Source organism: Pholis gunnellus (genome assembly GCF_910591455.1).
Source record: "Pholis gunnellus genome assembly, chromosome: 17".
Classification (NCBI taxonomy): domain Eukaryota; kingdom Metazoa; phylum Chordata; class Actinopteri; order Perciformes; family Pholidae; genus Pholis; species Pholis gunnellus.
The window spans coordinates 7,596,840-7,612,816 of NC_136544.1; the positions used below are offsets into that span (position 1 = coordinate 7,596,840).

The window sequence follows — 15,977 nt, forward strand, 5'->3', positions numbered from 1 at the left end:
CAGGTCAGCTCTGGGCCCCTTACAGTTCACACACCATACTTTACTACCGGGCAAACCAGCCTAAGTATAGCCCTTGCCCTGCCGACAAAGTCTACTGCTTCTTTTCGGATTGCTCAGAAATATCAAAGAAAATATGAACTGCAAATTTAAAGGCTAGTATGGAGTCTGTGTTATATTTATAAGGCAGATGGAATGAGATTTGACTAATGTTTAACTTAGGGTGAGGTAGCCGACTGTAAATTTCAAACCAGACAGGCAAGAATAACTGAAGAGCATCAGAAAGTGCCTTGTGAATGGAAGAGATTGTTCATGGCAAATGATTTAACCAAGCCTACAGCCCCAGAGAAGAACATTCAGACAGGCAGCCATGACTGAAAACTACAAATCAATAATAAATCACATCAACGACTGCAACATGGTATAAACTAATCAGAGGATCAATAAACTAATGGGTCAGGGAGATCAAATTAGAATATTTTTAATAAGTCTCCACAAAATGTGCCGATTTAAAGAAAAATAGCTTTCCAATAGAGTTAATGGGCTGTGGAATGAGGAACGAGGATAGCGTGCGATGCAGAGCCCTGGCAAAAGCTTTCCCTTTGGACGGGAAGGGGATGAATCACTCCAGACTAGAGCAGAGCATGGAGGGAAAGAGGGAAAGATGCCGTGATGTGTTCGTTCCGTGGCTGACTTCCGCTCTCGCTCGCCCCCACCCCCATCTACTCTCTCTCTCTCTCTCTCTCTCTCTCACTCACTCTCTCCCTCTTCAGCTCTCCTGAGAGGCTGAGTAACCGGGAGGAAATGCTTGGGCTCAGCCAGTGTCGGCCTGAAGACCAGATGTGTGGCCTGGAGGTGGTGAGGCAGAGACGCAAACGGAAACCAAATACAAACCAGCGTACCGTGACACCTCTGAAGACAGAGGGCAGTAGCGACGTTTAACAGGACCCGCTCGAAAAAAGGCCGGACTGTGCCCATTTGTACCAAGAAACTCAGCACTCATGCCCACACTTACAGCTGTGCAGGCCTTAACACTCAGGCGGTGGTAATTTATTGGTTAACGTGACTTAACGTTGGATAAGAGCTGAATAAAGTTTCAGTGGAACCATGGAAAGAAGAGAGAATGACGGATGTCCTGTCCTAAAATGAGTTCCTTGCTGTCCCAACACTGGAGGCATTCAGCTCAGTTTGACTGTTTGGGCAGCTGTTAGAGAGCAGTTTCTTTGAATGAGGACTGTAAACATGCAGTGAAATGGTTCTGACACGGCCCTGTGCTCTTGAGGGCCAAGCCTACACAAACGTCAGCACTGACTCATGATTCCAACCTCAGTGAGAAAGAGTCCTGGCAAAGAACAAGGTGTCGTCTATGGCTTGGGTGCTGTGGATGCTACGCATCGTGGCATTCTCTGGCAGCTTGTTGGAAAACAACGCAGGAGATGGTGGTAAAGGTTTTGGATGTCTTGAGTGAGGGAGACTCCACCAGATCTGTGGGTTACTGTGGTCAACCCTGGCAGGAGCTGGAAAGAGGCCTACTAAATGGGGTATTTCAATGTTACGAAGCCCAAAAGAGACACACACACATACACCCAGGGCGGTCTGACCTGCTCTCTGAAAGTTTGGCTTCAGAAATGAAGCTCTCTGGTTAAAGGATGGGACGTAGCCTTGAGGGGCTTTCCCTGGGACTCATTGTAGACCAACTTCAACCCTACGCCCCACCTCCTCCGTTGCCACCATGGAAAGCCAAACAGTATCAGTTGGATACGTATATATTTTGAAGGGAGGGGCTGCGAGGTGCGTAACAAATTGAGTTGTTTAAGAGCAGCTGTGGTTTTAATTATTGGCTCAGCGTGAACTATTGACATATAATTACAATACCCAGCATGAACCAGTGACACAGATCAAAAGGAAACAGGATTTGAGGAAGTGGATTGATTACCTGTTAGCATCAGGGAATCAATAATCAATAACTTAAGAACACCTGGGTGGACTTAAAACACACAAAAAAGACTTGGAAAGAAATTTGAACTGGCCTCAGGAATAACCGTTAAAATGCAGCAGCATAATCATATGGGACTAAAGATGCTAAAGGCGGGCCAGAACGCCATCCCTCAATCAACGTCAGAATCTCTTAGAGCCCCACTCTTCTCCAAACAACACATCAACAGTTCAATAAACCAATGCTAAACCCAAGCCACCTAGAGGAGCATAATGCTTGCAGATGGAACAAACGTGGCATTTTAATCCGGGATCAGGTATCCAGGAAAGTTACAGGAAAAGGAGATCTCTGTGTCTCACTTTAAAAGGCCATCAGGCGTCTCCACATGTTACTATGATCTCATATTGATCGGGAATATGGAGCACAGTTTGGTTCCTTTGACCGCCAATTGCCAGGCAGATGGTACATTACGACCAAGACGGGGATGTTTGCCAAGAAGTAGAGTGCTACACACCATCACCTCTCTGGATACCCCTGAGCAACAGATGTTTCTCTTATCTGGCGGCTGCTGGTACGGTTAGATTTCTGTTGAGGCAATAACTGTGTAAAATGGATCTGTTCCCAAAGTTTTCATGCAAATCTCTGCGGTGTCACACTAGTTTGTTGCAAGCAGACAAAGGGGCCAGTAAATAGATAAGCAGGCTATGCAAGTTATGGCCCCAGCTGCTATTACTTTCATCTACAAGGCCTTGCTTTTAGTGTAGACTACCTAGACCCATGACACCGTGTAACACATAATGCAAATTAAAACACCAACATTTTGCTTATAAAGAGCGAGTCTTATGTGAGGCAAAAGCACACGGCTCCAATAAATATTTAAAGGGTAGATTTTTTCTAAGAGACTGTACATAAAGATCTGTACGTTGGGTCATACAGATAGAGCCTACCTCAATTGAAGGCAACAATGCCCCCTCACAAGTGGGTGGACAATGCTGAACTCTCTGCGCCTGATCAGATGACTAACATTACAGAGAAGACAAGGCCGCAGTCTTATTTGCAATTGAGCAGACGGAGGCCAAACAGACAGGATCACTTCAACACACTGGGTTTTTTACAGCTTGCATCAGTGTGTGTGTGAGTGTGTGCGTGTGTGTGTGTGTGTGTGTGTGTGTGTGTGTGTGTGTGTGTGTGTGTGTGTGTGTGTGTGTGTGTGTGTGTGTGTGTGTGTGTGATTGCTCAATGTTGCCCAAGCCTCCAAGACTGTGCAAACCTAAACGTCAAGCTGGCCAGCAGCAGCAGCACATTCTCTATCCTGCATCAGTAATAAACGTTAGTATTTAGCAAGTTTATAACTCCCACAAACAAACTTAACAGCTAACATGTGAACACTGTAGCTTGCAACTTCAAAATATTGGCAGAAAATATCTGCAGAAAAAAAAAAAAAATTCTTATGAACTCAGTTTGCATTTCATGTAATACCTTTAAGTTCCAATACATATTTACTTTTCAAAAGTTATCGTTCATATTAAGAACTGAAACCACATCCGTTTGCACAAAACTTAAATTATGCACCTGAAGTTGAACCCGCTTTAGAAAAAGTTCAAGGTATAATGTGCAAGTTGTACAGGGCAGTATTACAGCCATTATTTATCATTCAATACAATATGCTATGAACTGTGTTACTAAAGTATTCATGCACAGGAGTTGTAGTCTAGTGCAGGTGGAGATCGATTTATTTACCCGTCCATTGGGAGTCAAGTCCTCCTTGTTGCGCAATTCAAAAGACTCTTCCTCCTCTTTCTCCCCATAGTCTCGTCCGAGCAAACTGAAGCCCTGCCTGCAGCACAGAAGCCAGCAAAATCCTTGCAAAGGCATTCAAATGAGGTTAAGTGTGTCGTCTTCTGCTATCCAGGTCGGTGAATTCAACATTCACCGTGCTGTCTCGTCCGCAAGTAACTCCAAGAGCTGCGTGAGAGCATACAGGACAGCCTCTCCATAGATATCCAGCGAGGAGGATGAAGGGTAGCATAAGCTTACTATGTCCTGTCTGTCAAAGATAGTCTAGGAACTGTACATGACAGCAGTCTTACTCCAGCAAAACCAACAGAGAACCGGTTCAAGGAAAATCCACCCCAGGACTCCCTCGCTCAGGACACCTTTGCTGTCCCTGTTTGAACAACTTCACACGGCCAAAGTACACCGAAAACAAATTTAGTTTCCAAAACTGCCACTATGGGTTAAAAATGCATCAAGTTGAAGGCGCCTGACAAACGCGACGATGCTGATGTACGCGTTTTATAAATGGATTTGGTGGGAAACGTAAAACGCGCACCTCTGTAAAAGGACCGACTGTCTGTCTGACTTCTGAGCTTCAACAAAAGCGTGCTGCAGCTGGGACAGGACAGTGTGGGTTGAGAGACCACGCCCCCCAACCTCACGTTTAAACTGTGATTGGCCGAGCACAGACACTCCTCGGAATGACACGCCCCTCCACGCTGACAAAGCGTCACATGTCCTCTATTACAGTAGACGTTAGTAATCACATCATCCGGTATTCAACACCTGATATTCATAGACACGACTGTCTGTAGTGCTCGTTAGTAAGGATATTTTTTAAGCACTGTTGTAGTATTCACGCAGGGAGTTATTTTAATTTAATTGTATACAATAAGAATGAAGACCGGCCAACTCAAAAATCACTTTATTGCACTTTATTGCACAATTTAGATCATTTATTTAAGTAAAAGTAGCAATACTAACCTCATTACAAGTAAAACCTACATTCAAAATTCTGTTTCACTCGCTACAGAAGTTACATGAAATAGTATTATTATTCAGGATGTCCCCTGTCAGTGTTATTTCATTATGGTGCTATTGGATTAGTGCTTCAATGCAGTAGCTGATTACTTTACTTGTTGGATTGTTTAATACAAATGCATCATATTTTATGAAGTGATCACATGTGTATTTGTTGTTACAATACTTGAGTAATGTATTTAGTTACTTTCCACCACTATAAATATTCACTTTTAGATCAGTCAGATATTGTGCATGGTCGATTTCTAATGTGTTACAGCCTAGTGAGTGAACCGTACAGCATGAACTTTAAAACAAACTTTATTTGAAGGGGAGATCAGATATGAGCGTGTTACAATATCACTAATTAACTCCAGTATTTGGTTACAGCGCTTTCATGCTCCCTCTTTATTTTCATGCTCTTACTCTTTCTTGTACTTTACTTTTTCTTTCAAATACACACCCATGCATGCACACACTCCTCCCCCACTCACTTTGCTGAACAGTCTACAAAGATACGGCAGTAGGAGGTAGGAGGACTGGTGCTAAATCCAGACACGTGATATATCCAAACCCTTGTATATGCAGCCCCCTCGGCGCTCATGCTTATTTCTCCCTTAATATCCCTTCATTTCCCCTTTTCTGCTCTGTGCTAACTCCCCCACACACATCTCAGTCAGCTGGCTTTAACTCCTTCCTCACCGAAAAGAGCTCTTAGCTGCTGGTCCTCCCACTTTAGCTTGATGGATATACGCTCCTCTGATTCAATTATCCCCACAAAACACACACACACACACACAAACACTATATGTTTTTGCCATGTGCATGCATAAGCACAGTGCCCCTTCAGATACTTTTAACCCTTATCCCTACTTGTTCCCTGAGGGCTTTGTAAATCAATAAGAAGCCTCATGGCTGCACCTTTTCAGCTGGGGTGTACTCAGCATTATGGACAGTAATCCTGGCCACCCCTCACCCCATCTGAGCCCCACTCAGACACTTTCAAGTAACAAACACACTGCCCCACATTTCAACCTCTAATGGTTACATGAGAGGAGAGAAGGCTATGTGCACCACTGAATATAATTTATTTTAGTTTCCTTTTCTTTTGAGATGTATACATTACAAAAGAGCTTGCACATATTCATATGCAAGAGATAATATTTTCTCAACTCTTTTCTTGAAAGTACAGCCGCCCTGCCCCCCCCCTGCCCCCCCCCCTGCCTGTATCCACTCTGCAGTATCTCTCTCGAGGCCAGATCCTCCCTGTCCTCCCCCATATCCCAAAACAATACGTTGGGGGCCCCTGCTTCCACAGACCTGGAGGAACATATGTTTTATTTTTAGAGCTCACTCCCTCAGCCCACGCTAGTAAAGTAAAAAAAAAGAGAAAAGCCCTCCCTCCACATGGTTTCTGAAAGAGCTGTAGTCAAATACAAATAGCATATCAGCAGTACAATCCTAAAAAAACAGTAAAAAGCATCACCCAAATACCGTCTGCGATTGCCTTTTCATCATTTATCGAGAAAAGAAACAACAAACGATATTCTCCTAGTTTAGTCGACTTATAAACTCTCCCCTAGTCTTTCAGTCTTGTTCACTGTCTTCCTCTTCCCCCTCCTCTGTCCTTCTCCTCCCCTCTTTACAGGAGATGACACATGACTCCCCATTAACACACGCACACACACATTTGGATACACGCAAGATAACCTGATACAGTGTGTCAGGTTGAGGCACCAGATCAGGAGAAGGGCAAATGATTTGGCTGGATAGACTCAAGCCACATGAGAGGAAAGTGTGAATCTGGAATACAAGAATAGTTATTTGAAGGCTTATAACATGATGGGATGTGGATGCTGGACAACGAGTGAAACAGTAGGAATAAGGTTATATTTCTTGCAAATTAAAGAAGTTGACATTACTCTTTTGCTTCTGATAGCTTAACTGCGGTGTTGATGCAACTTTGTCCTTTATCTTTTCTCTTTTATTTTTAATCTCTGGCTGGTCCCAACCACATCCTGCCTGCCACTCCTCACAACACTGCTTGTTGAAAATGGCGTGTGAGGTTTTCAACGGAGACGGAGAGTAGACACAAGTTGCACATGTCAACTTGATCAGAGACAGAGCAGAGCAGTGCACTGTTCCCTCCTTTCTCTCTCTCTCTCTCTCTCTCGCTCTCTCTCTCTCTCTCTCTCTCTTTCCCCTTTGAGTTTCTTCCTGCAGGATCCTGTTTCACTGCAGCCCACATCGCAGCCACACTCTTATGTTGGTGAACCAGATTGATTGTCAACAGAGACGGATGTGAAATGTAGTCCGCCGAGGAGCTCCCTGCATGGTTCACATTTGGGTGGCTGTGTGTTATGTTTTTCTGTCTTGCGTTCTCTGGGTGATGATTGATCACATCTTGTGATATGTTTGAATAGTACTGTGGCATTTCTGCGTTTGAGGTTCTATTTGAAACCGGGCCTCCAATGTGGTCTGCCGGCACATACTATAGAAATCAATAACACGCTTTGTGTCTGTTCAAGACAGCTGCGCCGTCTTTGGTGATCTACACAAGTTACTCTTCAGAAGACCGGTCCAAGGTCAGAGTTTATCCGACAACCCCAAACTAAGGATTTAGGATAGGAACTAACCTCCGGCGACCCCTCACCCAAGACTCAGACAGGATTTCCTCCCCGCTGTGTCCAGCGTTGGACTTAACCCTCATCCTACAAGAAAGATTGTAGCCGACCCCTCTCACCCTGGACATAAACAGTGCGAGCTCCTTCCATCTGGCAGGAGGCTGCGGTCCATCAGGACCAAGACCTCACGCCACATGAACAGTTTTTTCCCATCTGCAGTTAGGTTCATCAACAAAGCCCCACTGACTCTGTCATCCCTGGCACACTCCCCATCACATTCTATATTTAAAGACACTTGACACTTTTACATTACACTTAGATTATACTTGCGTTTGAAGTACTGTTATCTGTTTGTTTGTGCACTATACTTTATTGTAAACTTCAATATGTTTCTATTTTTTGCACTGTATTGATTGTTTAATGTTATGCACCACCCACCATGTCAAATACCTTGTATGTGCAACATACCGTAGCAAATAAACAGTTCTGATTCTCTGATTCTGATTCCTGCCGTGCCACCACGAGCCCAGTGTGTTTAGGTCCAGCAGAGAGTTAGGTTTTGGGTTAGTGAACAGAGGACTGCTGTTTGACGGCTGTTGGCCCGCGTAATGGGATAGGGCTGCTGTGGAGCCCTTTAACTACTGCACCACTTGACCTGAAGTTCCCACTGTGAAACATCCAGCTGTGGATGTGGATCTTTGTGACGGACAGGCTTTATATGCTGAAAAGGGAAGAAATGATGATGGAAGATTCATCTAATTAAATGAATTATAAATAAATTGGAAAGATCTGCTTTCACCTGCACACACAGGAGTCAGACTCTTGTTACAAGATTAATAAAAAAGATTGTTCAGCACGCAACTGAGCTCGCATCGCTACCTTGTCAAGCAACTTCGGTCTTCCTGTCTTACTGTTCCTTAGGAGCAATGTTTACCAGTATCAGGGACAACACAGGGAGTTGTTTCTAACCCTGTGGGCACATCTGTTCCTGGGGACTGTGTGGCACACAGGCTTGTGTCAAGGAAAGGCCAGGCTGGAGAAAACATTCCCAGCTTCAACTTCTGACCCTCTCGCCCCAGTTAACCCCTCGCATTCCCCCTTCCCCTCCTCGGCCGGGTTCATTACAGTAACCCTTAATGCTCCAGACTCTTGCACACTGACTCAGACTGTCAACGCATAAACTGCCTGCAGAACTTGGGCAATGGATGAATAATTGTGTTGGAAGGAGGCATCTCAGGTTTTAAGAGACTGAGTGATATTCTATACCTGAGGCATCTGTCTTGGCTACCATTAGACTATGGATCCATTATAGACCGCATGTTACAGCACCAAGCTATTTTTCTACTACACCATGGAAAAAAACACAAGCAGTGACATAGTCCCTGCAAGTGATTTTTTAAAAGTCCCGGTTGTTTGTTTAGAGCAGCTGTTGGTGGGCAGCAACTTGAAAATGTCAAAGAAACACGTCATATCATCACTTTTTAAAAAGATGTAAGCCTGGCATGTCCAATGCAAGCATTTGGACATGCCAGGACCATCCATTACATTCATGTTGTTACATAATTCAGATTATTCATAGCTCTGCACCACAATTCATTTGAAAAGCAGACATTCCTCAGCATGGGGGAAAATGAAAATAAGAGGAGCCTCGTTATCTGTAACCGTCATCAAAAGCCAAGTAAGGAGGAGTTGTAATGGAATCAGAGAGGCAGAGAGAAACATGGGGGATTGATGGCAATGGATAGTCAACCAGAGCAGATAATGAACCAGGAGAGCTGAGACTAAAACTTGCAGAGGAGACACAACAATTTACAACTCAAACAAACATGAAATATGCCCTCATGTTGTCTGGTATTTTCACATCAAAGAGGAAATACAAAAAAACAGATAGGCTTCCCCCAAACACCAGTGCACAATAAGTCCTCTTATTTCTAGTGAAGGATTTCTTAAAGGCAGTGAACAATCAAGTTGGCCCGTTCTTATTACTGTTAATTTTCCTTGATTTTAAGGAAACTTGGAGTATCATCACATACTTGAGGCAGTTTACAATTAACTTGTGGTGTTTGAGATGGTTAATGGTTGTGGTACGGTAGGTTTTAACGTTGAGCGTGAGTGCGAGGGAGATAACTTATTGACAGTTAGGGAGGCTGGGCAGAGAGCCAAAGTCCTTCAGCTATTTTTAGGATGCTGACTGTGTGAAAGTATGCTGAATAATTGATGAAACATTGCCAAAATCTGAACCTGTGGGGGAATAGAGGTGTCTGTGTGCACTTGCATTTATAAATGTGCACAAGGGTTCTTTTGCACGGAAGCACATGCATGCATCCAGAGCTAAGAATGCAAAACTGGGTGCATGTATCCAATTCATGGCGAAGTTGTGTGTTGCATTTTCACCACGGAGAACTACTGAAAGATGGACATGTCAAAAGGATTTGTGGAATCATTGGAAATGGTCTGCTATTTGTGAGGGAGTCGAGCCCTGTGCGCCTGTGCTCGGTCTCGCTCTTGTTTCCTGTGTTTAGATATCAGCCTTGAGAGTAGCTCTTAGCAGTACAAGCAGTATAATTACTGAATATGGAAAAAGTGCCCACTGCTGTACCTCAGTCTGGGCAGCAGCCCTTCACAGAGCAACTGAGTAAACTGCTATTCCTTTGGACCAATTTGCGAGTATGTATCTGGGTGTCTTTACAGGGAAACCCACCCTAAAACATAATTGCGCAATCCTGTGATCTTCCACACTTAAAACATTATTGTATACAGGAACTCTCAAGGCAAGAATGAAGAAAACCAAGGCGCCAGTGACAATGAACGGATTTTTAGATTTTTTTTACACTTCAATTAGTTTGGTTCAAAAGTTCAAAATAGTCCCGTCATGTATAGTGGCAGGAAATCATCAAACATAATGGGACACTGCACACAATGGAACTCTGCCATTCATAGTTAATTGGTTTGCTTGAGAGACTATAAAGGAGACGGAGCCTTCCAGGCATTTTATCTTTTTAGTTTAGTTCAAAGTAGATCGAGAGCCAGGATAGACAAAAGATTTTAAAATCTAATCAAGATATAAGCGAATCTCACGCACCTACAACACTCTTGCATTGTTAGATATACCAATTCATAGCCTTTGTATGAATGCATTAAGGTGTTGTAAACATTCCTTTATTGAACTGCTATTTTCTCACATTAGCCCACACATGTCACAACTATGCTTATTGGCTAAAAGGTAACAACTAGGGCCGTGAATAGACAAAAAAGAAATAGTGTTGCACCTTCTAGATGAGCAGCGTTTTAATCTCAGATAGCCTGTCATGCAGACCCTTGCAAAAATAAAAAGTTAAACTGTTATCCCACACTTTACTCTGCACTCCAGGTCAACATTATATTGCATGTCAACAAAGTGTGTTTAATCTGGATGCACACATACACATAAACTGTGTATGTGTGTGTTTGCCTGTGTGTTGCCACATGTTTCCTTCAGGACTTGATCCAGGCTGTTGCTAGGTGCCGTGACCTCCAAGAACACTCATGGAGGCAGAGGGTGAACCCTGCAAGGAGTGGGGCTGTATTTTATTTCGGCACCCTCCCCCCACCCCAAACACACATCCTGACTCACACACTGTACACCACAAACTCCCCATGGGCTTGGCCTGTTCACCAATGGTTCATCATAAGGCCCAATGTCCACTCCAACCACAAACTAATGAGCTCTTGTTCTCTTTTTGACCAGAGGAAGCAGAGGAGCTTCTGATTTTACGAGGTAGGATATTTCAGTCCTCTTGAAGAAAGGATTATGTATGACATCATTGCAAACTGGTCTTAAACACTTAGTTCCTACACTACAACTGTTGGAAGAAGTAGGTCTCCCCTCCATTAGCTGTATGGATCACTGCCCTCCTGATGCCTTAACACCCCCCCCCCCCCCCCCCCCCCCCCTTTCTGTTAGTGGAGTGGGGTCCAACCTGGAGAGGACAAGTCGTTCCCTTGCCTTGCTGCCAAAGGTACTTTACTCTGAGGAACTGAGCTGGGGAGGGGAAAGACACATTTTGCATGCCTGGCCAAATATTTCAGTGTGTGTGTTTGTGTGTGCATAACACAGTAAACTGCAGAAATGAGCCAGCAGAACTTCCAGGCATGCTTGCAAACTTGCAAAAACTCTTGTCCAAGTTAATTTGTACAACTTCTCAGTGTCCTCTGGTAACTGAATGAGAGAACCAGTCAGCTTTTTGAACACAAAACGCAGAAACATTGCTGTTTATCCAACATGGACACTTTCATGCTCTGTCACTTGGCTTGACCTTTTTCATCCTCACTCATCATCCTCCCAGCTGCAACTGTCATTTGCCACAGTCAGCAGTTCACATCAAACAAAGCCCAAGGCAGAGCAACAAAAGAGAGAAGACAGTGGGCAAACAAACTGGGAGGCAGACTAAATAACTGCGGCTTGTCTGCTGCGTGAGGGAAACACAAACCAGTGGGGTGTGTGTGTGTGTGTGTCACTGGCTGTGGCTCTGCATCTGTGTATGTACGAGCTTTTCTGTGTGTGTGTGTGCTGGTGTTGGCAGCAAACACGAGAAACAAAAGTGTCTCAGCTCCATGCATCACCACTACGTCGCAGCTGTTTTTGGTATTTATACTTAATGCAGGTGTCAGTGCCGTAGTCTTTGTGGAGCTGTCACTGTGCATATATCTTCTCTGTGGATAAATCGACTTCAGTCACAGCAAAGGGTGTCATAACTTGTACTTCAACACACATCACTTGGTTGTTTTAACACAGTAAAGTGAAATCTGATGAGAGCTTAGATGGCTTACAGACTCTGCTGCTGTATTGGCCAGGCACAGACAAAGGAATAACCTTTCAAACTGGATGGAGGACACAGATCTCTTACTGCTACTTCTCCTATATTATCATATAGAATAAACAATGCATTATGTTGAAGTGATTTACAAAAAAACAAATAGCGAAAACAAAGAGAGACAATAATGCAAAATATATAGATTACAAGATGGGTAAACCCAGATTAAAACAGCAAAAATGAAATGTTGTTTTGAGAGTGGTATTTGTTTTTTTCATATACCTCTAATCAAGAAAGCAAATAAACATATTTCCCAAGATGTCAAACTATTCCTTAAAGCAGATACTGAGCAGAAGTTTGTTTTAAGTCTGTTACTTTTTCCTGACAATTTGTTGGTTGTCATTAATGTTTTTCTGCTTTGTTTTTAAGTTATTTGTGCCTTAATGTGTGAAACTGTGAACTGGCTGTCTTGGCTAGGACATTCTTGTAAAATAGATTTTAAATCTCAATGGGACTATCCTGGATAAATAAAGGTTTGAAGAAATACAATTAAAAAGCAACTGTCTCTTGGTTTTGTAACATTCCCATCACCCCCGGTCTGTGTCCTAAACTAAGTTTGTTTGTTTGTCCACTCTGAAGAGTGAGTGCTCGAACAGGTTGTAGCAGCTGTCTTGGACACACCAGTTGAGCTAACACTGGGGGTAGATTTTCAGAGGTGGGATCCCAGTCTAGGCTTATTTTCAGATTGGCCCTCACCAGCAGGAGGTCATACCATTGTATAGACACCTGGGGGGCCAGCTGCTTTAATACCCCTGTTTACAGCGGATCACCTGCCAGTATGCAGGGAAACCAGGTTCCCATAGGTGGTAGCCAAAATAAACACCTGTCTTAGAGTCCAACTAGAATACAATCCTGCTGAATTCCCCATTTTCTAACACTCATTTTCAAACCAGTGACCGTCAGCGTTACTCACTACTGTTTTGTGTTTGACACATCAGGAAACACATAAATACAGCCAGTGCTCACCACACAAAACTTGACAGATTCCTTCATCCATCTTCATGACAAGTAACATTCAGCCATGATAACACATCAGCAACACTATCTCTTGGAAACATCTGGGCGTGAGTCATAACTTGACCCCTGTTTGTGAGTGTGTACTGGTGGTTGTGGGCTTGGCTGTTTATGCCAATGTGTGAGACTGCTAAGTGTTAATGTGTGTTTTCGTGCTCGTACCCTCAGCACATGTCCTATGCAGTGTAGCCTACAGTGGCACCCCCATGGAAAAACACACACAATGCTAATGGAGGCAAACCAAAGTACAATCTGATCCCACAAAAATAAATACCTGTGAGAAACAAGGCCCTCACGGGTCTCCACCTGTGAGTTTGTTTGTGCATGTGTGGGTTTCTAAAAGAAGTCGGAGGAAGATAGAGTGTGACCTCTGTGTGTGTGTGTGTGTGTGTCTGTGTGTCAATTAGTTTAAAGTGGAATAAAAACAGCAGTAGATCATAGCTCTTGGTGCATGTGCATATTTTCAGCTTTGTTTCGGTAACTCGCAAATGGCTCATTTGGCTCGTAAATGATCTGCCCTATTTTCCTGTTGGACTAATTTCTCAACCCAAACAACGTTATTCATTATTCACCAAGTCAAAAGGTGCAAGGCTGATGGTGCTAGCAGCGCTAAAAGTGCAAATTACGGTGAAAGTGCTGACAGAGGTACTAGTGTTTACCTGGGGGGTGGGTGCATGTACACAAAAGCACAGAGAAGCTCTGATTACTAGAGAGACAGTGACGTCATTCTTTTCTCAGGTACACATTACCCCACTATATTTTTACATAGCAAATAGTGGTTTGCTGCTATATTAATACTCTGACTTTTAAATAAAGCTAATTTAGTGTGCAGGTTCAATGCATTTTGGCATCAGGAAACATCATTTAAGACCTGCAGAATAAAGATTGTGGGAGAGAGCTGGACTTCAGCAGCTGACGTCACGTGTGGAAAAACAGAGATCCATGTCTTAGCTTAACCTGACATCTAGTGGTCAGTTGTGGTTTAACTCTGAAACTACTGCAGCAAACTGCAAAAAATGTAGTTCAAATAATTAAAAAAAAATCTACTTATGAATCACTTTTTATTTTACTTAGTACTTATTGACTGAATTATTGGTCTAAACAAGCTATTTAATTATGTATCAACTATGTGAAATGTTGAAAAGTAATTTATAAATCCTAAAGTGACGACTGAATATGAGGTGAATTTATTTAGTGTTCTGGCTTGTTTTAAGGACTTGTTTTCTTCTTATCTTGAAACAAGTCAGCCTTCATCGTGAATAGGTGGAATTATTTCACCCCATTGGCAGAACTATTCCTGTGATGAAAATAAGAGGATTGTAGGACTGATTTAGGATATTATGGGTGTGTTTGACAGCAAACACGATGCCAAAAAAAACATTACTTTGTGGGAGAGGTTGGGCGTTGAAAAGCCTCAATTACATTTGCCAGGAATTCTGCCCCTGGTTGCTCTTGTTAATCAGTTTATCACTTGAGCCTTTGTGTTGTTTTTCCCCCAGATGTGTGGTTTAACCACAACCAGACCTTATTAGGACTCCTCTCAACCGGTCTCTATGGTTACTATGAGGTCAAATATAAAAGGTCAATGGGGAGACAGATGGCAATCCAGCCTAACCACAACACTCACATCTATAAGCTAGGTGCAGATGTGTGGGAGAGAGGGCGTTTGTGTGTACTGCACATGTTATCTGAAGAAAACAGAGCAGCAGCTATCAGACACAACAACATTTGGCTAACCCTAACCCATGTTGACTAACTCACTAAAGAAATTAAATAATGCTATTTGCATGTTGTTTTATCTTTCAAATAGGGGAAATATTTAATATATATATATATATAACAAATTACAATGCAGTTGTGTGAAATTATTACACACTTAAAAATAGCATTGCACCTTGTTTTAATATTTCTGTTAAATAATATGGATCACTGTACACGAGCAACAAGAAAACCTCTCGTGTATATCCTCACAAATCTATTGATTTCCAATTGAGATAAATCATTTTTGTAAATAGACAGAGATTTGATGTCCGACTTTACACTCCACTGTCATTTTCTTCTGTTACCCATTGTCGTCTCTCTGCAGATATAATTCTATACTCTTATGTTATTTCAGGGGGGAAGCCAGTGTCAGGGAGCTTACAAACTACCAATCTGATTTGATTGAAAACACGGTAAATCCCACGCTGGCCCAGCATTCAATCTCGTATCATCACTGGTACACTGCCGTCCCATAAACCCAATTCTTAATCCCAAAGCCTTTTCTATTTTGTCGTCAATGTGCCACCCATTGCCACAAATCCCCTCAGTCTCTCCCCGCCCCCACCCCTCATGTGTATGGGGATGAGTCTGAGTTCAGGCACAGCTGGCATCATCATCCTGTAACCTGTTCTTCTCTGGGCATGTTTGTGAATGCACTGGCATGATTAGAGTACCTGGGCAAGGTCAGACAGACAGAGCTGTGCAGCCTGCTGGTCTGCCGTGATTGTCATTCTACATGGTTCTGCTGCTGATACAGGATATTAAACTTCCATCCTATTTTAGGGCTCAAGTTCAGATCTGTTTTCCTGGAGAGAAAGACTTCTTAACCACCTCCTTGCGCAGTGCACTACAGTTAGCAGCCACGAAAAGTGTGCCAAAGGACGATTTGAGATGCCAGGGAAGAAGAGAAGAGGACTCTGTAGTGCATTGGTGATATGATCCATCCCAGGAGGAACATTGTTGTTTTTGGTGAAGTTTCACAAGACTTATTTGGAG

The 15,977-nt window shown here is 43.1% G+C and overlaps 1 protein-coding gene across 2 annotated transcripts in view; it reads right to left on the minus strand.

Moving 5' to 3' along the window:
* plekhh3 (pleckstrin homology, MyTH4 and FERM domain containing H3) overlaps positions 1 to 4,289 on the minus strand; it is a 30,405-nt gene extending 26,116 nt beyond the window's left edge. For both annotated transcript variants that reach the window (XM_079177472.1, XM_079177471.1), the window contains exon 1: positions 3,674 to 4,289. In XM_079177472.1, the coding sequence (XP_079033598.1) occupies positions 3,674 to 3,808 (135 nt within the window). In that variant the 5' untranslated portion in view covers positions 3,809 to 4,289. The remainder of the gene's footprint in view (positions 1 to 3,673) is intronic.
* Between the last annotated feature and the right edge of the window lie 11,688 nt (positions 4,290 to 15,977).